The sequence below is a fragment of the Mytilus galloprovincialis genome, chromosome 13 (assembly GCF_965363235.1).
Source record: "Mytilus galloprovincialis chromosome 13, xbMytGall1.hap1.1, whole genome shotgun sequence".
Lineage (NCBI taxonomy): Eukaryota > Metazoa > Mollusca > Bivalvia > Mytilida > Mytilidae > Mytilus > Mytilus galloprovincialis.
This window is the reverse complement of record NC_134850.1, coordinates 46,171,718-46,199,061: the sequence shown is the minus strand read 5'-3', so window position 1 is coordinate 46,199,061 and position 27,344 is coordinate 46,171,718. Positions and strand designations below refer to the sequence as shown.

General features: G+C 34.0%; 1 protein-coding gene across 1 annotated transcript; it reads left to right on the top strand.

Annotated features, from left to right (window-relative positions):
* The first annotated feature begins 991 nt into the window (after positions 1–991).
* Positions 992–19,816, top strand: LOC143056502 (IgGFc-binding protein-like). The gene is made up of 5 exons (XM_076229574.1): positions 992–1,136; positions 14,619–15,913; positions 16,587–16,677; positions 17,626–17,700; positions 19,764–19,816. The coding sequence occupies exons 1-5, from the start codon at positions 1,079–1,081 to the stop codon at positions 19,778–19,780; spliced, it is 1,536 nt and encodes a 511-aa protein (XP_076085689.1). The 5' UTR covers positions 992–1,078; the 3' UTR covers positions 19,781–19,816.
* The last annotated feature ends 7,528 nt before the right edge of the window (positions 19,817–27,344 follow it).

The window sequence follows — 27,344 nt, the reverse complement described above, 5'->3', positions numbered from 1 at the left end:
CATCCTGACATTACAGATTTCATGACATATACTGATTTTATATTGTTTAACACATGATAACATAAACTACATTTATTTGGATACATGCGGAAGATATTCAATCCACGGCTCCTCGAAAATTTCTTATGAATTTAAGGTTGAAGTGGAAATATGACACTATCTATAGGTGTTAAAAAGTTAGTTACTTTAAAATTATTAACCATTTGTTCCCCCTAATTTGCTACACTATTTAGAGAAATGCGTTTTATTGGAAATTTTTTGATTGTATATAACTTTAAATTTATTTACAATTTTATATAAATTTGGGACGATTTAGAACTTGACATATTGTGTACAGTAAATACCAGACTAATCTTGAACGCAATGAAGTTAGTAAAAGAAAGGTGAAACATATCATAGGGACATTCAAACTCATAAGTTAGAAATAAACTGACAACGCAATAGATGAAAAGGATGCAATCGGCGGCATTTCTTTTATTCTATCGAATTAAACCCTCTTTAAAAAAACGAATCCGTCCCTATAGGCAAGAAAATATAGGAAGATGGGGTGTGAGTGCCAATGAGACAACTCTCCATACAAATAACAATTTATAAAAGTAAACCATTATAGGTCAATGTTCGGCCTTCAACGCGGAGCCTTGGCTCACACCGAACAAAAAGCTATAAAGGGCCCCGAAATTACTCGTGTAAAACCATTCAAACGAGAAAACCAACGGTCTAATCTATATAAAAAACGAGAAACGAGAAATACGTATAAATTACATAAACAAACGACAACTACTGTACATTTGATTGCGAAAAATATATAAATGTTGTTACTACACACCTTAGCTGTGCATGGTTCAGATTGTAGCACAGTTCATTGCAGTTAAAACGAAAAGATTTGGCCAAAGTCACGTGTTACTAGCCTGATTATTCTAAATAAAATTGTAAGCAAGTCTAAATATGTTGGGGTTTGATTTGTATTATCTATAGGTTCATATGGTGCACATATATATATGCAAGGGATTGGTTATTGATAACTCTATAAATAGTGTCCGAGGGGTTGACAGACCTTACATTTAATTCGGTAATTTAAATGGCGTTCTCTTGTTTATCTATACAAATTTGGATATGCGTGTTACAGATAGCTCTAGGTAAGGTTGTAAATATAGTAAAAAAGTGCAATGTTTTACTTTCAAATAAAACCCCTACTTTTTAATAAGAATAAAAAGAAACATCTTAGAATAAATAGACATGTAGGGAAAATGAAAGTCAGACGACAATATTAAATGGAATATAACGAAATCAGAGTTCTATATTTTTATTAGATTGGTATGTATAGGTAACATATAGATATAAGAAGATGTGGTATAAGTACCAATGAGACAACTATCTACCCAAACCGAAATTTGTGAAACGGTAGACCCTTATAGATCTAAAGTATGGCCTTCGACACGGAGCGCTATCTTACAAATGTACACCGAACGCTATGCTATACAGCGCCTCAAATATAATGACTAATGTAAAACCATTCAAATAGGAAAATCAACTTTCTAATGTATATTAAAAAAACACAAGAAGCGCTAATCACATATAAACCACATCAACAAAAGACTGCCACTGAACAACAAGTTCCTGACTAAGGACAGGTGCAAACAAATGAAGCGGATTTAGACATTTTAACAGGTGCTAATATTCACCCTAACCTGAATGTAACGTTTCATCATAGAAAGACACACCATCAAATATTATACAAATATAGCCTTTGTATGAGGTCGATACAAGGATATATTGACCTAAAAGAAGTATATTGACTGAGGACGAAGTCGGAGGTCGATATACTTCTTTGGGTCGATATATCATGTATTGACTTCATACAAAGGCTATATTTGTTATATTATTAATTTCCGACCATATTTGTATCAAAATCGTCATTTGATTTTAATTTTTAGATATTATATTGTCTCCTTGACAATAACAACATACTAGTTTTTATTTAATTTATTTTTTATGTTAAGCATGTTATGTATTTTAAGATTTTTTTCCGTCAAAGATATAATTTGTTTGAAAACGTTTAAGGTCAAGGATCAGTAAATGAACTAGTCCATAGATTTTTTGAAAATTTAGAACTCAACTAGATATTGAAAATATACATCAGAAAATGTAAAAAAAAGTATATGTCACCGACTTCGTTTTCAAGAAAAATCCATTTTCAAAATGGTCCGAGAGGGTACTAAATTACATTGAATATATAGGGGAAATCTATATTTTTCTTCTACAATTTTCGGTTTCCGGTATAAATCACGTGAACCGCTCCATAGAATTTTTTTTAAAATTTATATTTTCTTCCTTTTTGTCTGACGAATTAGATGATATAAAAAAAATATGGTCACCGACTTCGTTTTCCCTGTAGAAGCGACGCAAACCCAACATTTTGGCAAAAAAAAAGCATCAAAATTCGTGACGTCGTAATTTTTATAACATAACGTCAAGTTATCATGCTAATAATATCCAACGTTCTTCGTGTTGATTCTGCACGATGATTATGTGTTTCGTATTGATAGATTCTTTTTATCATAAGAATCTGGTTAATTATCAATAATTTTTATTAGTATTACCAATATTCTTTATCCTTTATATTTTAGCACCCCATTATACTCTTTTTCTTTTTTTTCTTTTCTGCATTTTATTCTGCAATTTTTGCCCATTATTCTGTATTCCGTAAACCCCAATCAGACCCTCTTTTATGGAACATTTTAAAAAGAAACTATACGTTGTAAAAAATATGAAACATGTATGTTCATAATCAATATACATATCTAAAACAATTACTAATTCAGACAAAAATACATTGTAAGTACATAAACGCAAAAATGGTAAAAACTTAAAAATAGAAATCATCAGGGTTACTGTCTACAAGTTGACGCAATAAAAGATATTATTGAAGCTTTATTTTTTATGCCCCCCCCCCCCCCCTCAACTACCCCTGTACGTCTGCCCGCCCGTCATTCCGTCTGTCCGTCCGTCCCCCTTTATTGTTATTCCGCAAAACATTTACGGTTTGAAACCTAAAACGTTTTCACTTTGCTGTCTGTTTGCATGTGGTCAGAGTTTTGATCTTTATTAATATTTGCTCTAATGAGAGATAGTTGAACTTTGTCATTTTTGGGTAACCAATTCATAAATCTCTTAGACTATCTTGTAAGTCATCTGTTTACACTTTTTCTCCGTTCCGATATATAATTTGGCCACTTTTGGAAAAAAACGGTTTCTTTAGCAGCGGAACATGTAATTATTTTTTTAGCTTGTGTTTTGGTACTATATCACGACAGAACGTGTTCTGTCCATATACTGCTGCTTAACATCGCATTTATAAACAAACATTATATCAATGATCCTACAAATTCTTGAAAGAGTGTCGTGTGGTTATTTACACATCTGCAAGTTAACAAGTAAAACATGCAGATAAACTGACATCTTTGTTAATATCTTTTTTGTTCTGTATAAAATTTATTGTATACAAGTCTACAAAAACGTTTTAAAAAGTTTAATAAATGGTTATTGTTCCATAAGTGTACATATGTATGTTCGAAGTATATATAGAATCAGTACATGATACACAACATGCGACAAATAAAAGGGGGGGGGGGGTAGTAATAACAGGAAACTAAATTAAACTAAGGCTTTGATGGATGTAAACTTCAATAAAGCTGGAAGTTACATAAGGGGAACAGGAAAATAAGAATATATTGCATCACTTACATCAACCTTTAAATTGACCAGTATTTTTTTATTCATTACTGACCAGCAACACCGAGATAATCCAACGATTTTTTTAGGGTCCATATTAAGTGTGGACCTAAATGTTCTTTATCTTTATAATTAAATACTAGTATAACGCTTATTCTAAAAAAAATCATCAATTAACGATTTTGTAAAATTCTTCTTTCATTACATGATTTCTTAATTCTGTAAATGGTCTATACTATTGTATTAAATAATTATTTTATTTTCCGTTGTTATTCTTTATAATTTTGCAAACTTTTTTGATTTTGACATTCCCCAGTATACGTTATTCTGCAACTCCTTTTTAGATGTAATTATATGTGACAATAAATTAATGTGCTTCTTTCTCTGAATTTCGCTTTCTCTTAAGACATTGCACGGTCTTTGTAGTACAGTGGGGTTTTTTTTCCAGAAAATACATCGTGAAAAACATTTCCAAGGAAACCAAACATACGGAGGTTGAGATATGACATAAAAACAGATGTACATACTTATGTTTAATATGCCTACAAAAATACCCCCACCCCCAACCCCCCCCCCCCCCCCCCCCCCAAAAAAAAAAACAAAAAAACCAAAAAAAAAAACAATTGCACACAGGCTAAGACATGACTGGAAATATTGTGTTTTGTTAATTAGTCATGTAAAATGAGGGGGGGGGGGGGGGGCTTTAACGGGACTCCGGGGTCGGGTGTTTTTAAGCACGGGATTTCGGGATTGATCCTTTCTGGATCCGGCTATTCTTTTCTAGAATTTCGGGATGACAGGATTTATCTTTCTATAAATTCGGGACTTCGGGATTTCATGTTTTAAAGTCCGGGATTTCGGGATCTGGACTCCTGCCCCCTTTACAAATGCATATCATAAGATTCTTTTCCTTTTTAATTTTCTTTTGGCCTTGTGTTTTTGTCTGGTTGCTGTCTTATTGAAGTACTAACTACTTACGGGATTTACATTTTACTTTAGGTACTGAAAGTCTGTGACACTGTGCATATTTTTCAGTAGGTATAAATAGTAGTAGTATAATATAGAGATGATCGATATAATCTCGTTCTCAACCTTCAAGTTTTATGAGTGAAATAGAGAGAACAGTTCTATTTTATATTTGAGATGCTACATTCTGATTCCTTCCTCGGATTTGGCTATACTTTTTGGACCTTTTGGATTATAGCTCTTCATCTTTTATGTAACTTAAAGCTTTGGATTTCAAATATTTTGGCCACGAGCATCACTGAAGAGACATGTATTGTATTGTCGAAATGCGCATCTGGTGCAAGAAAATTGGTACCGTTAATTTTATTCAGCTAGGGTACATTTTTTTTTTATTCGGTTAATTTTTACCCACATATATATATATATATATATGGGTAAAAATTAACCGAATATATATATATATATATATATATATATATAAAACGTCTGTATAGTAGTCAACGACTTTCCCCACGAGGGCGCTGGATCGTTACGAGTAACGATACATGTACACAATAAATAAATTATATAAACGCCTTAAAAAGTGTACACAACAACTCCAAATACAAAAAAAGGTAACTATAAATGTAATTATTTATAAATATTTCGGATAACAGATATCCTTCGTCAGTCAGATTCTGATGTGAAATGAATCATCTTTGAGTCTCGTTAGATTAAACTTTTACTAAATCTTGAATTTTATACAATAAAAAAAGTCAAACCGAACATCAGTAAAGACGCTTGCACCATTCTTAAAAAATGTTAACATGACATAGGTTATATGGTTTATTACAACAGAGAGCTCATATATATGCTTTAAATACAAATAATAATGTGCGATGTGAACTAGCACAATTCTAAAACTGTATCGGGAACGACAATTATGATGATATAACATGTATACGCATGATAACGTCTGTAAAATTACCAAATAGACAGCACTGAACGATCTAAATATTTGAAATTGAGAGTAAAGTAGTTACAACAGAGTCTGAATATTTAAACATCGTGAACAAACGGCCGTAAAAATGTAATAATATTTTTTTACTAAGTATAACTAGAAGAATGTGGCTATGTACTTATACATCCCTCAAAAAATTAAGCAATTTAAATTGGTATCTTCAACAAATGTATTTAACAAATGAAAAAGGTTGAGAAAAAGAAACAGAGACTGTAATAATAAGTAATATAACCTGAATGTGAAGCACTACACGGAGTCGAACTACATCTTTTCATTTATCCCATTTGGTGCCAAAGTTGTTAATTTTCGTATCCAAAATCTTTCCCGAGCGAGTCTATCCTCCTTAGACCAAGCAGAGTTGTGGTCAATGATTTTAATGGTCAGTCGATTGAGATCTGCCTTAGTGTGGCCAGGGGATCTCAAATGTCGACTGAGAGGGAGGTCTGGCTTGCATTGGTAGTCGCTACGATGGCCGTTCATTCGTTTGTGAAACGGCTGTTCTGACTCGCCAACATACTGTTTACCACATTTACACTGTAAGAGATATACAACATTTGAAGTCTTGCAATTAACATTGCAAAATATGGTGTATTCTGTGCCAGTGGAGTGACTGTTAAAAGTCTGGGTATCCAGTATTTGTTTGCAAGTCAGACATCGTTTGTTTCCGCAACCCTTGCAAGATCCCATAGATGATAAGCCTGCTTGAGAGGATAAATCAGCTCTCACCAGCAAGTCTTTAAGGCTTTTGGGCCTACGGAATGCCAGTACAGGTGGCTCGGGAAAGATCTTGGATAGTTTTGAATGTTTTTCGATCTCTTTCCAATTTTCGCGGATTAGGTGAGATAAGTTGTCAAATTTTGGATGGTAATTCAACACAAAAGGCACCCTCTTGTTGACCTTTTTTTCTTTATATTGTAAAAGCTCATCTCGGCTGATGTTGTTAGCACGAGAAAAACCTTTATCAATGTCTTTTCTTTTGTAGCCCCGATGTTTAAGGTGACCGCGAAGTTCTTGTAGACGTTTTTTTGCAATATCGTTGGTGGAGCAAATCCTTTTTATTCGTATGGCCTGGCTGTAGGGAATGCTCTTGGTGCAGTGTTTGGGATGACAACTCAAAGGAGATAGATATTGATGTTTGTCTGTGGGCTTGCAATACAGATCTGTTAATATGTTTCCATCCCTCAATTGCGTTGTAGTGTCAAGAAATGTGATCTTAGAGTCAGAGATTTCATATGTGAATTTTATTGAGGGATGGGCATTGTTGGCATGATGAATGAACAGATTTAGTTCTTGTTCAGTATTGTCCCACTTCATGTCAATATCGTCGATAAATCGAAACCAAGAGAGGGGTTGATGAAGAGATGCATTGAGAATTCTTTGTTCTAGTTTCCCCATAAAAATATTGGCATAAGACGGGGCCATCTTTGTTCCCATTGCTGTTCCATTAACTTGGAGGAAGTGTTCGCCATTAAATACGAAGTTATTGCATTTCAATACCAAAGTTAGAAGCTGGATGAGACATTCAGTTGGTGGATGTAAGGTGTTACGAGAGTTCCAGACTTCCCTACAGGCTTCAATACCATCGTCATGGGGGATGTTAGTATAGAGGGAGGTAACATCAAGCGAAACAAGGATCGTTTCAGGTGGGAGAGGGTTCAGAGATTCCATTTTCTTAAGATAGTGTGTTGTGTCTTGTATATAGGATGGTAAATTTTCTACATGTGGTCTCAGATGAAAGTCAATAAATTCTGATATTTTCTCTGTAGGATGGTCATTGGCGGAAACAATTGGTCTACCGGGATTATTAACTTTATGAATTTTAGGCAGAAGATAGAAACGCCCGGGCTTTGATTTTTCAGGTTTTAGGTATTTAAATGTGTCTTCATCAATATGCCCCTGTTCACACATGTTTTTCAGATTTGTTGTGATCTCTTTGTTGAACTGAGGGGTGGGGTCAGTGTCTAATTTCTTATAAAATCTCTCATCAGAGAGTTGACGTTCTGCCTCTTGAATGTAGTCACATTTGTCCATGACGACAACAGCGCTACCTTTATCAGCTGGTTTAATTATAATGTCGTCTCTGTTCTTAAGTTTCCGCACAGCTTCATTTTCTTCAGACGAAAGATTGCTGAATGTTTGGGAAGTGGCAGTGGACAGATGTGTTACGTCGGATTTAATTTTGTCAATTATGTGTTCCAAAGTTGCACATTTACTGGGTTTCGGAATCCATGAACTTTTTTTCCTGAATCTGGGAATATCGACATCTGCTTGGTCGTCATCTGAGTCGAGATCACTTGTGTCACTTTCAGTGGTACCATTTGTGGTGTTCTTATAAAAATATTCCTTGATTCTGAGGGATCTTGCTAGCTTGTCTAGGTCATCTTCCAAAAGTAAAGAATCAATTTTGCCCGGCGTGGGACAAAAATTAAGACCTTTTGACAGTACCTTAGTCTCGGTCTCCGACAAAGCAACTGTAGACAAATTGACTACAGTGTTTGTGGAGTTCATGCAACTTTGTTTTTTTCTCTTGAATCGGCGATTCCGGGGTTTTTTACCGGTTATGATGTTACGATTGAGAGTTAAGGTGGTCTGCTCTCTTGCAACAGTGTCCAAAAGTACGCCGTCTCGTGTAAATTTATTAATTTGTTTTTTGTGTAATTTCCGGGATTCAATGCGTAAGATGTCATGGAGGCGCTCGTTGATGTTGAGCAATTCAGGACCGGAAAGTTCTTGACATGATTTGTTGTAAATATTGTTATAATTACGTTGTAAATTTAAATGTTTATGAGACGCTTCAGCGTGTAATAGATCCATCAATTTCACGGAACTACTGTGGAGAATATTATTCCATCTATCCATAAATCTGATGGATTTTGCACCGGTGGTAAGGGGTGAAGCTTTCAAAATAAGCCCCATCGGAACAATACCCTGAGACAAATAAGTTTTTAAATTTGATACATGATGTTCGGTTTTAACTATTTTTAGACTCAAAGCTCTAAGCTTTTTAAAAAATGACATAGTTTGCCTGATGTTAAGGCTGTAAGAAAAATCGGATCGCGTAATAAATCACTCGATACAGACTAAGAATAGTAGTCAACGACTTTCCCCACGAGGGCGCTGGATCGTTACGAGTAACGATACATGTACACAATAAATAAATTATATAAACGCCTTAAAAAGTGTACACAACAACTCCAAATACAAAAAAAGGTAACTATAAATGTAATTATTTATAAATATTTCGGATAACAGATATCCTTCGTCAGTCAGATTCTGATGTGAAATGAATCATCTTTGAGTCTCGTTAGATTAAACTTTTACTAAATCTTGAATTTTATACAATAAAAAAAGTCAAACCGAACATCAGTAAAGACGCTTGCACCATTCTTAAAAAATGTTAACATGACATAGGTTATATGGTTTATTACAACAGATTCCGAAACCCAGTAAATGTGCAACTTTGGAACACATAATTGACAAAATTAAATCCGACGTAACACATCTGTCCACTGCCACTTCCCAAACATTCAGCAATCTTTCGTCTGAAGAAAATGAAGCTGTGCGGAAACTTAAGAACAGAGACGACATTATAATTAAACCAGCTGATAAAGGTAGCGCTGTTGTCGTCATGGACAAATGTGACTACATTCAAGAGGCAGAACGTCAACTCTCTGATGAGAGATTTTATAAGAAATTAGACACTGACCCCACCCCTCAGTTCAACAAAGAGATCACAACAAATCTGAAAAACATGTGTGAACAGGGGCATATTGATGAAGACACATTTAAATACCTAAAACCTGAAAAATCAAAGCCCGGGCGTTTCTATCTTCTGCCTAAAATTCATAAAGTTAATAATCCCGGTAGACCAATTGTTTCCGCCAATGACCATCCTACAGAGAAAATATCAGAATTTATTGACTTTCATCTGAGACCACATGTAGAAAATTTACCATCCTATATACAAGACACAACACACTATCTTAAGAAAATGGAATCTCTGAACCCTCTCCCACCTGAAACGATCCTTGTTTCGCTTGATGTTACCTCCCTCTATACTAACATCCCCCATGACGATGGTATTGAAGCCTGTAGGGAAGTCTGGAACTCTCGTAACACCTTACATCCACCAACTGAATGTCTCATCCAGCTTCTAACTTTGGTATTGAAATGCAATAACTTCGTATTTAATGGCGAACACTTCCTCCAAGTTAATGGAACAGCAATGGGAACAAAGATGGCCCCGTCTTATGCCAATATTTTTATGGGGAAACTAGAACAAAGAATTCTCAATGCATCTCTTCATCAACCCCTCTCTTGGTTTCGATTTATCGACGATATTGACATGAAGTGGGACAATACTGAACAAGAACTAAATCTGTTCATTCATCATGCCAACAATGCCCATCCCTCAATAAAATTCACATATGAAATCTCTGACTCTAAGATCACATTTCTTGACACTACAACGCAATTGAGGGATGGAAACATATTAACAGATCTGTATTGCAAGCCCACAGACAAACATCAATATCTATCTCCTTTGAGTTGTCATCCCAAACACTGCACCAAGAGCATTCCCTACAGCCAGGCCATACGAATAAAAAGGATTTGCTCCACCAACGATATTGCAAAAAACGTCTACAAGAACTTCGCGGTCACCTTAAACATCGGGGCTACAAAAGAAAAGACATTGATAAAGGTTTTTCTCGTGCTAACAACATCAGCCGAGATGAGCTTTTACAATATAAAGAAAAAAAGGTCAACAAGAGGGTGCCTTTTGTGTTGAATTACCATCCAAAATTTGACAACTTATCTCACCTAATCCGCGAAAATTGGAAAGAGATCGAAAAACATTCAAAACTATCCAAGATCTTTCCCGAGCCACCTGTACTGGCATTCCGTAGGCCCAAAAGCCTTAAAGACTTGCTGGTGAGAGCTGATTTATCCTCTCAAGCAGGCTTATCATCTATGGGATCTTGCAAGGGTTGCGGAAACAAACGATGTCTGACTTGCAAACAAATACTGGATACCCAGACTTTTAACAGTCACTCCACTGGCACAGAATACACCATATTTTGCAATGTTAATTGCAAGACTTCAAATGTTGTATATCTCTTACAGTGTAAATGTGGTAAACAGTATGTTGGCGAGTCAGAACAGCCGTTTCACAAACGAATGAACGGCCATCGTAGCGACTACCAATGCAAGCCAGACCTCCCTCTCAGTCGACATTTGAGATCCCCTGGCCACACTAAGGCAGATCTCAATCGACTGACCATTAAAATCATTGACCACAACTCTGCTTGGTCTAAGGAGGATAGACTCGCTCGGGAAAGATTTTGGATACGAAAATTAACAACTTTGGCACCAAATGGGATAAATGAAAAGATGTAGTTCGACTCCGTGTAGTGCTTCACATTCAGGTTATATTACTTATTATTACAGTCTCTGTTTCTTTTTCTCAACCTTTTTCATTTGTTAAATACATTTGTTGAAGATACCAATTTAAATTGCTTAATTTTTTGAGGGATGTATAAGTACATAGCCACATTCTTCTAGTTATACTTAGTAAAAAAATATTATTACATTTTTACGGCCGTTTGTTCACGATGTTTAAATATTCAGACTCTGTTGTAACTACTTTACTCTCAATTTCAAATATTTAGATCGTTCAGTGCTGTCTATTTGGTAATTTTACAGACGTTATCATGCGTATACATGTTATATCATCATAATTGTCGTTCCCGATACAGTTTTAGAATTGTGCTAGTTCACATCGCACATTATTATTTGTATTTAAAGCATATATATGAGCTCTCTGTTGTAATAAACCATATAACCTATGTCATGTTAACATTTTTTAAGAATGGTGCAAGCGTCTTTACTGATGTTCGGTTTGACTTTTTTTATTGTATAAAATTCAAGATTTAGTAAAAGTTTAATCTAACGAGACTCAAAGATGATTCATTTCACATCAGAATCTGACTGACGAAGGATATCTGTTATCCGAAATATTTATAAATAATTACATTTATAGTTACCTTTTTTTGTATTTGGAGTTGTTGTGTACACTTTTTAAGGCGTTTATATATATATACATCCGTCGATTAAATTCACCATGGAAACCAGTGACACACAACTACCATTTTTGGATATCCTCATCTTAAAATCAGGCAGACATATAACAACGGATATTTATTATAAATCCACAGACACCCATCAATACTTAAATTTTCATTCGTGTCATCCGTCCCATACAAAACGAAATATACCTTACTGTATGGCAAGACGGATTTGTGCTATAGTATCTGACCATAACATTCGAGAAGTACGTTTGAAGGAATTAAAAGGCTATTTGACACAACAGCTATACCCAGAGGGTTTAATCGAAAGTGGAATTCGAAAATCTAAACTCTTGACACTTCAAGAATTACGAACCCCGAAAGTGAAAGACACGGACGAAACCTTAAAGAAAATACCGTTTGTTAGTACACATGACCCGTATTTACCAAACGTTTTTAATACAATTAAATCTAACCTTCCGATTCTACACGAAAGTGAAACTATGAAAAAATTGATACCGGAAGAAAACTTAATCTACAGTCGAAGACAGCCTAAAAACTTAAAGAAACACTTAACCAGAGCTCGGTTCGAACCGAAGGTTAATGACTTTGAAATAAAGTCTTGCGGAGATTCAAGATGCGGTGTTTGTGGCCAAGATACGAAATATTTAGAAACGGGTAAAATGAAATCATTTAAAGATGGCAAAAAATTTCATGTGAACGCCAATATGACATGTAAGACAACAAACCTTATTTACTGCGTCACATGTCCTGGTTGCCACGAAAATTATATTGGACAGACCGGGAATAGCCTCTGTGAACGGGTGCGAGTTCACAAAGAACAAATAAAACACCCACAATACAGAAATTCGCCAATTAGTGCCCATCTTGACATTTGTGGTAAAAAGCATTTTCAAATAATGCCTATTTTTAAATGTAGACGGGATGAAGCATATAGAAAAGAGATGGAACGTTATTTCATAACAACGTTCCGATCAAAATTAAATCCCGAGAACTTTTAATAACGAACAATGACGGAACGTCATAAACCTCCTTAACGACGTCGCCTATAGCGACACTACATCAGTTATCCTGAAGAGTCCCAATGGAAGGATGAAATCGATAGAATGGAACTGTTAACTTTTTACTTATTTTATTATTTTATTTAATGAATATATATATCTGCACATGTGAAAATTATTTTTTACGCCTATATATATATATATATATATAACAATTTCCTTTGAGGAGACAACCATACGAATCAATACTTTTATGATACTAAGCCATGTATAAATCTTCAAACTATATACTGTTTATACATCAGATGATGTATCTATTTAAAGAATTTTGTTCTATTTTTAACATCGAAATTGCGGACGTGAAAGAAAACACCATTACAAAAAAAAAACAACGTTAAAATACAAAATGTAGCGATGGATTAATGATCGTGAAACATCATTTTTGTTTTGTTTTTAATTTGTTATAGTCTAAAAACTGTGTATGAATATTAAACTGTTGTTCCAACCGTGAACAAGGTTAATATTAATGTAAGTGTATTATATTGTATTGCTATCTTTGACTGACTGACAGCAGCGGCGAATTTATGACCAGTATTAGTTTATGTGGTTCATTTCCTTTTCTCTTATTTGAAAATATTTCTACTTGTTCCGACTGGTCACGTGTAATAATTTTCAAAATATGGGATATATAGTCTTATCGTACAATACTAAGTTTTAACTGTAGTATTAATGTCCCAAACTTGCACCCCTTTCTGCTTATTTTCTTTTCCCAGTGAATATGGTTTTTTTGTAAGGACAGTTTTGACATACTACATATAGAATACTTCCGAGACCACACTGTTTTTTTTCTCATCACAATTATGTAGAAATAGTAGTGAGCAACAGTTTTCACACTTGTTTTACCTGGTCGGCAGATATACAAACTCTACCACCCTACGTCCCTGACGCCAGTCAAACACCTGATTTTCATTTTGAAGATCGTCTTCATGACTGTTTTCATATAAATTTTCAATTTTTAATTTTAGAAAAACAAGTTCATTCTCCTAGAAGTAATACTTTCAGTAAAATTTAGCGTTGGCGTTGTCCCATCGAAAAGTCGCCGGGTGCAATTTTAACATTGCAAACTGGTCAAAGGGACGTAATTCGTACAAAACGTCGCAATATTTCGCGGAATCCGCTAGACGGCGTTCATTTACTGTTACTTGACGTTAATAATATCCTGAAATGCATTACATGACGTCACAAAGTATATCGATTTTTAGACATTCTAAAAATAACCGTGCAATATGCTTTTTGCTGTGCAATATGCTTTTTGCTATCCGCCGTTTTCTCGCTACCTTCGAAAATACAGTTTAACATGTGACTATCCCTAAACGAATCAAATTTGTTAAAATATACGAATTAATAATATAAACGAATATATATATACATGATTGTCTAAATTCATCACATTCATTAGAAATAGAACTTGTAATTTTTTTTAAGTAGACATTATTATTATTAAAACACAAAAATATTTTTTTGAGACACTGAGTATCTTTGTTAATATAAAGAATTTTTGTATCTTTGGGGTACTTTGTTTCTATGACTCCGATGTATCATGGTAGAAACACAATAATACATACATATTTAAATAAAAAATAAATACATAATGATATGCAGAAGTACAGGTATTTGTTAACTACAATGAACTTAAAATGTTCTAAGTTAATAAACTCAAAGGTTCTTCTCGGGAATTTTCCGAAAGGTAGTTATTAATTATAAACTGTTTCTTCTTTCCTGTTTTTTCTTTCTTCATTAGCTCATTTCAAGTATATATGTATATTTCTATAGGAGTTCTGGATAATAAAGGGACAGAATTTTTGGTAGCTTTCATGGACAACAAAGTTTTACATGGACATGATATCAAGCCAGAGTTATTCGTAACAACAGACAGCAGACATCTTGTCCATATTAATATTTCGTCTCCAGGCATTTCAAATTCACAACTGCGTACGCAATTTACCGTATCACGAGGCCAGGTTCACTTAGTTCAGATTGATACGAGTTACCGATTGGACCACACAGAATCATCTCAAAAAGCTATACTTATACAGTCCGACAAAGACATCGTTGTGTATGGTGTAAACCGTGAATCACATTCAGATGACGGCTACCTTGCCCTGCCTACAGATGCTTTAGGTACAGAATATTACACAATTTCCTATTCCCCTTCCTACTACTATACCCTTTTTACTGCCATCGGGGTTTATAATGACACATCTGTCTCTATTCACTTGCCTAATACGCCTCATCTTAATGTTACCTTAAATGGACACAACTATCACCGAAATCAATGGATAAATCTGACATTAAATAGATTCAGTACATTAGAAATTAGTTCCGTAGCAGATTTAACGGGAAGTCATATTTTATCCGATAAAGCAGTAGGAGTTTTAAGTGGAAACAAGAAAGCGGTAGTAGGTAATGCCGGAAAATCACGTGATCATCTTGTAGAAATGTTACTTCCGGTATCTTCCTGGGGTAAAAAATTTGTCACAATTCCTATACCTGAAAGACACGCTGGTGATATTTTTAGGTTCTTAGGCAGTGAAGACAATACACAAATAACTGTTCACGGACTTATTGAAGGAAAACAGTTTCACGATCAAATTAAAATAGCTAAAGCAGGACATTACGTTCAAAAACAGTATAGTTCAGGCTTGTATTCCCATGTTGTATCGGACAAACCTATAACATTGTTTCAATTTTCCATGACGCAGCAGAGAGGTGGTAATGACTTAGCAGATCCTTCCTTGATAACGATTCCTCCAATTGAACAGTATGCCGCCCGTTACACATTCACAACTCCACAATATTCTATGGGAAACTATACCAATTATTTCATGTTTGTTGTCAAGAGTTCTCTGAAACATGGTCTTAGGCTTGACCACCATCAGTTACCCGGAAACACGATTTATCACCATATTCCTGGGACTCACTTAGTCGCTGGCTACGTAAAAGTATCAGTCGGAACGCATTCTGTAACCAATGTAAACCACACAGTTGTAGGTGGTATACTGTTCGGAATGGCAAAGTTAGAGTCGTATGGATTTCCTGTTGGGTTGCTACTCAAGCCATTAAATTCAGTAAGTTTAATTTCATAGTAACGTTCCATATGTACACGAGGCCGTTGAAATTCGCTTTTCTCGCTTCAGTGAAGATCGACGGTTTGCCTTTATGCGAATCGCTTGGAATACTGGTTGACACCCCTTCTTTTTCTTTTTTAAATATAGCTGTTTAGTCAGCCGATGGGTAAAATAAAGTTTGATCAGCTAAGAATAATACAAAATCTGTTCATGTACATGTGTAACCATAAGATCCAGATGGTACAGGTATTTTTAAACGTAATGTATCAATACAGTGAAACCTGTCAATACCAACCTAAGTAAGATCATTATACAGTAAAACAGAAACAATTGCAAGGTTTTTATTATTGAGAATAATGCGACCGTGTGAGTATTGCAATATTTAGAACTCGCATTATTATATTTGAATGTTTTGAGTTTTCGTCAAAGAAAAGTAAACTTTATTGAAAAGCCAAAATGCAAATATATAAATAGCATACATTTGTAAAAAGTAGATTGTTTAATAGAAATCGGCAAAATTTATTTATGAAAAGTTAAAACAATTATTTAAAGACAGTGCTTGGACGAAAACCGCCGAGAGAAACACATTATAAAGAGATACAGCATACAAACATAGCATACAAACATGACAAATAAGAATACATTTTTAGTTAAAATTTTAAATGTATTTTAGGGTTGTCAACGTCAAAAAGCGATGGAGTATGGTGATGAAATTGACAACGACTGTGACGGTGATGTAGACGAAGAGGAATGCGATGGCAAAGGTTAAGTATAATACATTGTATCAACTGACAGTCGCATATAATCGTTCGGTAACTCGAATAAACAAGTTATGAAGAAAACGCTCTGAGGGATTAAAATAACAATCATGACACACTGCGTTGTTCTTAATTTCCGAACGAATTAGACTATAAAAACGTATTCTCAAACAACAACAAAAAAACGTATTCAAAGATCTTGAGTATTTTTGCTGTTTTTTTATTTTATTTTGCTCCATCTAATTTAGTCATTATTATAAAGAGTAATTAGTATAACTTCTTCAAGCAGCCGACTTACAATTATCGCATGTTATCTATGCTGCAATTTGCTGCATTTTTTTTAACTTCATCTACATGTACATGTACATGTACTACAATTAAAAAAAAGAAAATTGGGTAATATTTTTGTTTAATGGACAAGATCTCCGTTGACTCCTCTTGACTGACGTCAGACACACAAATCAATGAATGTGTTTGTAGATAGATGTTTTTGTGTTCTGTTAAATTGTTCCTTTTAAAATTGTTATACGATGATGACTGATGTACCCATATTCTGACTATTTTATTTATTGTGTCTGTTTAGTTAACGCGTCAATGTAAATATAACGGAAATTGATGTGACTGTCATCAAAGTGAGAGGGTTAGCGCTATAAAACCAGGTTTAATCCACCATTTTCTACATTTGAAAATGCCTGTACCAAGTCAGGAATAGGACAGTTCTTGTCCATTCGTTTTTGATGCGTTTTGTTATTTGATTTTGCCATGTGATCATGGACTTTGCGAATTGATTTTCCTCTAAGTTCAGTATTTTTGTGATTTTACTTTTTGATAATCAGCGGATTGCGGATTAATATCACTGTTTCATAGGTCTTTGATTTGCCTCGTGTTACAAATTTTCAATTACTACAGCATTTGTAAGGGCGTTAAATTATAGAATAATTATGTATTTTGTAGATGATGATGGGGACGGTCATATTGATGAAGACTGCAGATGTTGTGCTCCTAAGATCTCTATTCCTAACGTTATAGGTATGTATAATTCATAAGACGTCAAGTGTTTTGGGTTTTTTTTCACGTAGGGAGCAACCATTTAACTTCAATGGGGTAGGAGCTTTGGTTTTTTCTCAATAAAAGATAGGTGGGGGAGCATTAGCACTAAGAGTACTTTTGTCATCTACTTATACTTGATGCATTGTCATTCTATAGAGCGACACAATAAGTCAGATTTACATCAAGCTAGCTCCCATATGGTAACATTCAATAAGAATTTTTCTAGTGCCTCAGGGCCGACAATTTTTTGCTGAGAAGAAGCAAAGTTTCATCCGGATGGGGTTTAGCCCACGTGGCATAACCATGATCGTTGGTGGCCTATCTATTAATAGATAAGAAAACCAATAAATCTTTTTATTGGTTTCAAAGCTATATTGAAATAACAAGAATTAAAAAAGAAAGTTATTTTTAAAATTACATGTCTTTTAATGCAATGGACGCCTACTTCAGTTGAAATGGAAGTCGTCCAATTGAATCTAATTTTTAAAATAGGCCACCGTACGGCCTTCAACAATAAGCAAATACCGTATAGTAACTATTGCATGATAAAATTCGAATAAATTCCATGAAAATGACGGTATAATTTATTCCATAGATCGTTTGTAATTGTTGACATTTCAAAAAGAAAAAGAAAACAAAAATACAAATACAAATACAAAACTCCAAGGAAATTTAAAAACGGAAAGTTCTTACCAAATTGCATAACAAAAGCGCAAGCACATCGCACGAATGGAAAACAACTATCATATTCCTTACTTGGTACCGGCATTTCTTTTAATTATGTAGAAATAGTCAATTAAAACTGGTTTAAAAAATAGTTAAACCTCTAACTTTTATGTCAGATGCATCCAGGGCCGTAACTAGGGTTTGATTTCATGGGAGGCAGGGATTTTGGGTCGCCAATTGAGGCTCCAAGAAAGGAGGGTTAGGGGCACAGCCCCCCGCCGATTTTTTCCTCAGTAAAATGGCTAAAAATGACCCGTTTCCCTTCAATTTCCTTACTTTAAGACTCATCAGTATTGCTTGAACCTGGAAGCATTTTTATGTAAAAACAAACTGAGATTGCTGTTCGGGGTGAGCCAAGGCTCCGTCTTGAAGGCCGTACTTTGAACTATAATTATTAACATTAAATACATTGTGACCACCGATTTTTTCCCCTCAGTAAAATGGGTAAAATAACACGTTACTTTAAGACTCATCAGTAATGCTTGGACCTGGAAGAAATGTGTTTTGCAAACAATTATCATATTTAAAGATATTTTTGTTAGAAATCAAAGTGGTAAGTTAAAAAAAAACAATTTCAATATTGTTGAAAGCTGAACAGACATGTATAGAACTACAACGAATGGGAGTGTTTGGCTACTAAGGCATTGACCATAATGTTCTCGTACGATCGCAAGACGTACTGTCTGACTAGACACTTTAAAAAAATTATCCAACAACTGATTCAACCAGTAACGAATTTCCGATATCATAAAAGATTCACAATACAAAGGGAACTTCCTCTGCTTAATTGAGCTCCTAAATAAATGTGATTAGTTAAGTTTAATTTAAAATTGTCGAAAGCAAAGTTTCATATATGCGTTCTCGTACAACATAGGAAATACTGAATAACAGATGGATGGCCACACGAAAAAAAAACTAAAACAAATACTGAAATGGTTCACTTTCGATAAAAAAATACGGAAAGTGACAGATATATCACGTATCATGATAACTACTGTTAAAACTGTAAACGTGTGTTGTTTATAATACAAATTCATGTTCTTCGTGTACATATTGTGAATATTTCATTTTTTTACTTCAAAAAAATTTGGTGTAGAAAATTCAGGGGAGGCAGTTGCCTCCCCTGCCTCATAGGTAGTTACGGCCCTGGCATCATATTTAAATGTAGAGACACCGTCAACAATTTTTTTCCATGTTACCAGGAAATGACAAATTCACTGATTGGTGTTTGCTTTTTACATTTGTTAAAAACATGTTTTTATCGATAAAGTATCTCTAAAACAGTTTCATATTATGTTGGTTTTTTAATTTTTCAGTTGGAAGACGTCGATAGATGATTTTTGACAATAAAGATTTTGGATCAACTTAAGTCTTATTTTGTTATAGTTCCGTATTAGTTATTGTAGGCATAAAATTATAAAATAATAGACCATAAACCATACCACATAATAATAGACCATAAACCATACCACATAATAATAGACCATAAACCATACCACATAATAATAGACCATAAACCATACCACATAATAATAGACCATAAACCATACCACATAATAATATACCATAAACCATACCACATAATCTGCTACAAAAAGCTCTGCGAATTGACACTACGAGAAACTACCGGATAAACTTATGTAAAAAAAAAATAACGAAAACAATTTGTAACACAGCGTCAAACGAAAACCACGTACACTGAATAACAGGCTTCTCACTTTGGATTGGCATATACTAAGTACATATAAAATGGGGCGGGGTTAAAAATGTTAGCGGATCCCAATCATCCCCTCACCATAGACAGAAGTCTAACAGTACAACACAAGAACGAACCATACAAATCAATTAACAAATGCTTAACCCATCAGATGAATACAAATATAATTACAGCTAACAAAAACACAGAGTGGGCGTGGCCGGGAACTTGTACATCCTAACAACAAAAAGACACTGAGTCTATAGTAACCCTGTTTTTTTGTGGTTTTTGCGGTGCCGGCTCTAACCATGTCTGTGTAGTTATAACTTTGGTAACTTCTAACTTAATTCTATTTTAGCTGTAAAGGCACCTGGTTTTAAGATTTTTCATCTTTGTTTATTATATTTTTTTATATATTGTTTTGCTTGTTTGAGCAAGGAGTTTATTATCATTTTTTCAATTATTATGCACAAAAGTGCGTAACTTTGTTATATGTGTTTATGTCCCATTTTTGGGCATTATGTTTTCTGGTTTGTGCTTGCGTCCGCCAGTCTGTCCCGCTTCAGGTTAAAATTTTTGATCGAGGTAGCTTTTGATGAAGTTGAAGTCCAATCAACTTGAAACTTAGTATACATGTTCCCTATGATATGATTTTTCTAATTTTAACCCAATTTCACGGTCCATTGAACATGGAAAATGATTGTGCGAGTGGGGCATCCGTGTACTTAGGACACATTCTTGTTGGTAATGTTTTCAGTTCACTAACTAATCCTAAATTCTGCATGCTATTACATTTTGAACCCTAGAGATAAGAAGCCGATTCATAAATATTGTGAAACGCCTTGCAATCTTTGAGGCCTTTAGATTTCAGCCTTGACTTATTTAATCTCTTTTAAAAGAAACTTTTGTCATTGTTAAATTAACAACAGGTTATAATTCAGGATATAAGTTGTTATTAACTAAAGTGTTTATGTTTACATGGTACCCACAAAGTTCTCATAGTGTGTGACATCTCAAATGAGTAAAAGTGGTCACATTATTTATTAGCATCCCATCACTAAACATGTTTGTTGTATACTTGTGTTTGTATGATTCGTAGAATAAATTGAAAAACATTAATAAAAGAAATAAAAGAGTCAATTCAATATATCAAATATCAATGAAAATGTTTTACTGACTATAAATGGGAGACACAAATGACATTTTGTCTGCATGCTTTGATGCTGAGTTTGGGGGCGTTTGCATTGGTATCGGCCAATATATGTTATGCCAGAGCAGTTTGTACGTGCATATGTATAAGTGATAGAGCAGTTTGTATAAACGATATTAAGACACCTTAAAAAATGTTTTATGCGAATTACAAAAGTCCACAAAAAAAGAATAAAATATTCTCGACTTATTTTTTTTTTTTGTGTGTTCTTCAACATGTATGAACATTTTGTTATTGCAAAGTGAGAAAAACATTGGCTAGAGGTACATTGTATAGGGGGAGGGTTGAGATCTCACAAACATGTTTAACCCCGCCGCATTTTTGCACCTGTCCCAAGTCAGGAGCCTCTGGCCTTTGTTAGTCTTGTATTATTTTAACTTTTAAGTTTCTTGTGTACAATTCGGAGTTTAGTATGGTGTTCATTATCACTGAACTAGTATATATTTGTTTAGAGGCCAGCTGAAGGACGCCTCCGGGTGCGGGAATTTCTCGTTGCATTGAAGACCTGTTGGTGACCTTCTGCTGTTGTCTGCTCTATGGTCGGGTTGTTGTCTCTTTGACACATTTCCCTTTTCCATTCTTAATTTTATTGAGGGTCGTGTATATATAAAACAAACATAAGGAAACAACCAGTTACCTTCAAAGAGATGTATGTGTTTTTGGTTTTTTTTATATATTGGTTTGATTTTTTTGTCATCAGATGGGCACTTTAATTTTGTCAACTATGAATAAATCTATTGTTTTTTTTTCTTATACAAAAGAATGGATAATTGCCTTTTGAGAGATAACTTTGCATCCATGAACAAATGACGCAAGAATGTAAGATATATAATAATATATAATTAGCATCTATATGTCACCGTGCATTTTTCAACAATTATGAAATTGTAAAAGGCAGTTGTGTCCTTTTTCAGTTTTTCAATAAATCGAAATGTATTGTATAGCTCTGACTCATTATTCTGACAGTCAAATTTTTTAATTTATATGCACGCTCTCAAAAAGACAAAATGACAATTTAAACTAAATCTAGTATGATTAACATATATATCGTATTAGGTCACTAACACACCATATTACTAATTATAGTATAGTAGAAGTATTACATATTTCCTTGATAAGTACAGACTTCCTTCTTGGAAAGATAAGTTATATTCATTCTTTGATGACCTTTTTTTTTTTTTTTTTATAAAACTTCCTTGCATTTTCTGCCTGAAATATTAATGATTTTTTTAACTTGTCCAATTAAATCGGACCTGGGAAAACCTGCATTTTGAAGAAGAATAAAAATGCATAAAATATTCTTTCCATATAAATGGTTGCCAGCTTCCTGATATATTATTATACAAATCTGTATCAAACAAGTGAAACTGCGAGCTACTGCTCACTGATGATACCCCCGCCGCAAGTGGATAATATTAATAGTGTAAAAATATGCAAGTGTTCGGTAAACAGGAAGTTGTCGAGTGATGAATCTGAAAACGCATCACACGGTATAGCTGAATTATAAAAATCCTGAAACCAAATTTCAGAAATCCTTGTATTGTAGTTCCTGACTTATAAAAATCCTGAAACCAAATTTCAGAAATCCTTGTATTGTAGTTCCTGAGAAAAATGTGACGAAAATTTTTAACTTGGTTATTATGTGTAAAATCATACAAGTGTTCGGTAAACAGGAAGTAGTCGAGTGATGAATCTGAAAACGCATCACACGGTATAGCTGACTTATATAAATCCTGAAACCAAATTTCAGAAATCCTTGTATTGTAGTTCCTGAGAAAAATGTGATGAAAATTTTCAACTTGGCTATCATGTGTAAAATCATACAAGTGTTCGGTAAACAGGAAGTTGTCGAGTGATGAATCTGAAAACGCATCACACGGTATAGCTGACTTATATAAATCCTGAAACCAAATTTCAGAAATCCTTGTATTGTAGTTCCTGAGAAAAATGTGACGAAAATTTTCAACTTGGCTATCATGTGTAAAATCAGACAAGTGTTCGGTAAACAGGAAGTTGTCAAGTGATGAATCTGAAAACGCATCACACGGTATGGCTGACATATATAAATGTTGATACCAAATTACAGAAAGGGTGGATGTGTAGTTCCTGAGAAAAATGTGACGAAAGTTTCATGGGACGGACTGACTGACGGACGGACGGACGGACTGATGGACGGACGGACTGATGGACGGACTGACAGACAGAGGTAAAACAGTATACCCCCCCTTTTTTAAAGCGGGGGTATAATTAAAATACATTCTGAAAACAAAACCAAAATACTGGAGTCGGCTATAATAATATCCGATATAAAACTTTGGTCCCTTATTTCATAATAAACTGTAACAATTTTATCAGAATAGGCAAAAAACAAGTGTTCCTAAGGTGGTCAATCAGAACATATTAATAGTAAAACCAATATCCATTCAGTTACCATGATTAAATCTTAGACTTGTTTCACAATCGGTGTTATCAAGTCCTGTAAAATTCAAATTTGATATGTTCAGTTCTGCCCATTTCTGTTTGACCAAGTTACAATTTTCCAAGCATCTAACAATTTAGATTTTTTTTTTTTTTTTTTTTTTGAAATAATGAAAAGTATATTCTTTCAAAATTGTTTGAATATTGAGTAGGCCTTTATTCATAATCTATCTTCGCATTTTATTTGAAAATCAGGCTTGAAATATAGGGAAACATATACTCACTATATAAAAAGATAAGAGACTATGATGCAAGATTGTGAAAAATAATTAAAAATAGGTTGGGGAATTTCCAGTAAAAGCTATAAAACATTTTACAAGTCACTTTTTTCAGGTTTTGATACCCCCAATTTTTATTCGAAAACTATATTTTTGCCTAAAATCGTTACATTCGTTGCTACATGTATTTACACAATCTGTCCCTGGCATTTATAGTCTCTTTACATACTTTTTAGTTTTTTTCTGAAACCAGTACATTCTTCATCATAACATCGTTTTTTTTTAAATTCATACTTCAAAAAATGTTATCAACCACCAAATTAACCAGATACCTCCCAAAAACAAAAATAATATTAAATCATAATAACTATACTCATTCTAGATATTAGGATTAAATTGTGTACACCAGATCCGCCTTTTGTCTATCCCATATCTGTATTTATTTATGAAACAAACAAGGAAATTTTAAATTATCACGAGATATATCAGTCTCTTACTTCCGGTAAATCAAGATTTATTATTTCACACAATCAATCAGGAAACTAGAAGGACACAATTTCCATAAGGAAATGTTTAATATCTTAAAATAGATTTTATATTCCTTATTGTTATATACAGAATGTACTTTACCATATACGTTTAAACAGTGTATCTGAATGCACAGTAAAATAATTATTGTAATGGATTTATAAGAAATGTGTCAATATTATATGTGAAACCACAGAAGTGACGGACATTTCACAATGCAAAGACTCAATTCACAAGTGTCATTATCTTGTGCTGAATGTAATATGAGAAAGAAACTTAAATATCGCTGTATGGAATGTAAGGTTACAATTTGTGAAAACTGCAAGGAAATGCATTCTAATTTTCAACCAAATTTAATTCACACTGTTTTGTCTTTTGATGACATCACTTCATACAATTGCACCGAAAATCAAATTAGGAAAATGCCTTGTAAGAAACACGTCACAAAACAATATTCATCTTTTTGTCAAACGTGCAAATTTCTGATTTGTGAAGATTGCTATGCTGGGGGCCACTCATATCATATAAAAATTGATATTGATCAATTCTTACAAGAGAATTTCATTTCGGAGGACAAAACTAGAAAGCCAACTTTTAGAAGAATGTCTTCCAATGATACGCTCTCAACGGATTGTCCTGATGATGATGATGACGATGATGGTACCCTGTCTCCAGTTTCGCATTCGGCCTCCGCTGGCTCTTTATTCATGAGGAGAACAGTGGAAATGAAGGTCATTAAGTCATTCAACACAAAATTACCTGCAATAAATTGTATAGAAATAGTGAACGAAGAAGAAGCAATTATATGTCATTATGAAGGAGATATTTTTAAAATTAGACTAATACCAACATTAATAACCAACAGACTGCGGCATATCGATGAAATAAGGGGATTAACACCAGCTGATATAGCGGTTAATTCAGTCGGGGATATTTATTTTATATGCAAAACTGACAATTGCATTAAACTAGTCAAGAAAAACAATCACAATAAAATTCAGGTTTCATCACTACCGAAACCTTTTACCTTGGAACCTCTGTGTATTCATTGTGAGACAGACCATGATTCAATCATATGGATAGGGCTCGCGGAATTTGGAGCAAATTATAAACATACATACAATAGTTCCCGTCAAATAGTTTCCATATTATCCAATGGAAATCTATGTAATATTTTCGAATATAGCGATGAAAATCAACCGCTGTTTACCCTTCCGTGGCGAATAACATCAAATGAGGGTAGAATTTATGTAATTGATAGAAAAAATGAATCAACCGGAACAGTTGTAGCACTTAATAAGTATGGCAATATGAAATGGAGATACAGTGACCTACATCCGAGTTTAAGCCAGAGACCATTCCTTCCATCCGATGTAGTAGTAACAAAATCCACAAATATTATTGTGTTAGATTCGGCTAACAATGCGCTCCATATACTTAGCTATGATGGTAATTTAATTTTACAGCAATCACTTGAGAGTTTCGAAATTGAATATCCAATCAGTATGAAGTTTGATGCATCAAACTGTTTATGGATCGGCAGTGGATTCAATGGTATTGCAGACAGCAAAGCGAAACTGTACAAATTTCAAATTACAGGGATTTAATAAAACAAATCAGATTTTTTATAGCGATTATAAACAAAACATTTTGTTAAATTAGCATTGCTGCATGGTTCATTCTGTAAAAATTCACGGATTGTATGTGCATTCATAACATAAAATTGAAATACATTGAAGTTTTACAGTTTAATTTGTTTATTCTTTCTTTGAGTTTGATCTCTTTCGACACACTCCTACATAGTAGCTTAGATAAAGCGCTATATAAATATTCATATCCATCAAAATATGCATTAATCCTCTAATATATGGACATGTTCAAATATTACGGCAAAACATAAACGGTAACATATACTGTGCAGAACAAAATTAATACGTTGCTGGAATAAACACGTATTATACATTAGTGAATACATTCGGTTTAAGAAAATTGGATAATTCGAGTCAGTACAATATCCATCACTCCATTTCTCAAATACTATAGTTGCTTTTAAATGCGAGGGATGCCAAATTATTAATTTAATAGCTTATTAAAGATCATGAAGCGGATCAATACAGGTCAATGCCATCAGCTTTAAACGTTATGGATAAAAAGTAAAATTACAGAAGTACTGAACTTCGATGAAAATTCAAAATCAAAAGCTCAAACGCATCAAACGAACGAATAACAAGTGTCATGTTCCTGACTTGGTAAAAGCATTTTCTTATATTGGATAAAAAAATCATAGGAGGTGTGTGTTAAATACGCTTAATATTAAAACGGAAACACTAAAGCACTTTGAGGTACTAAAGTACCATGTTTTAAACACTACGTAGTAAAATATGGAAGGAATGAACAGATTAAACTTCTCTTCGATATTTAATTTCCTTGCTTATTTTACAACGTTGTGCACGTGGTTTATAACATTTAACGGGTCTTTCTGACGTCAGACACGCGGAGCAATGAATGTGTTGGTAATTTGATAGATGCTTATGTGCTTTTTTGAAAATGATTGTTTGTTTTGACATTGTAACACAGCGATGGCTGCTGTTCCCATATCTTGACTATTTTATTTATTGTGTCTGTGTTGTTCAAGCTTCGTTGTAAATATAACGGAATTTGATGCGACTGTCATACAAGTGAGAGGTTTAGCGCTATAAAACCAGGACCAATCCATCATATTCTACATTTTAAAATGCCTGTACCAAGTCAGGAATATGACAGTTCT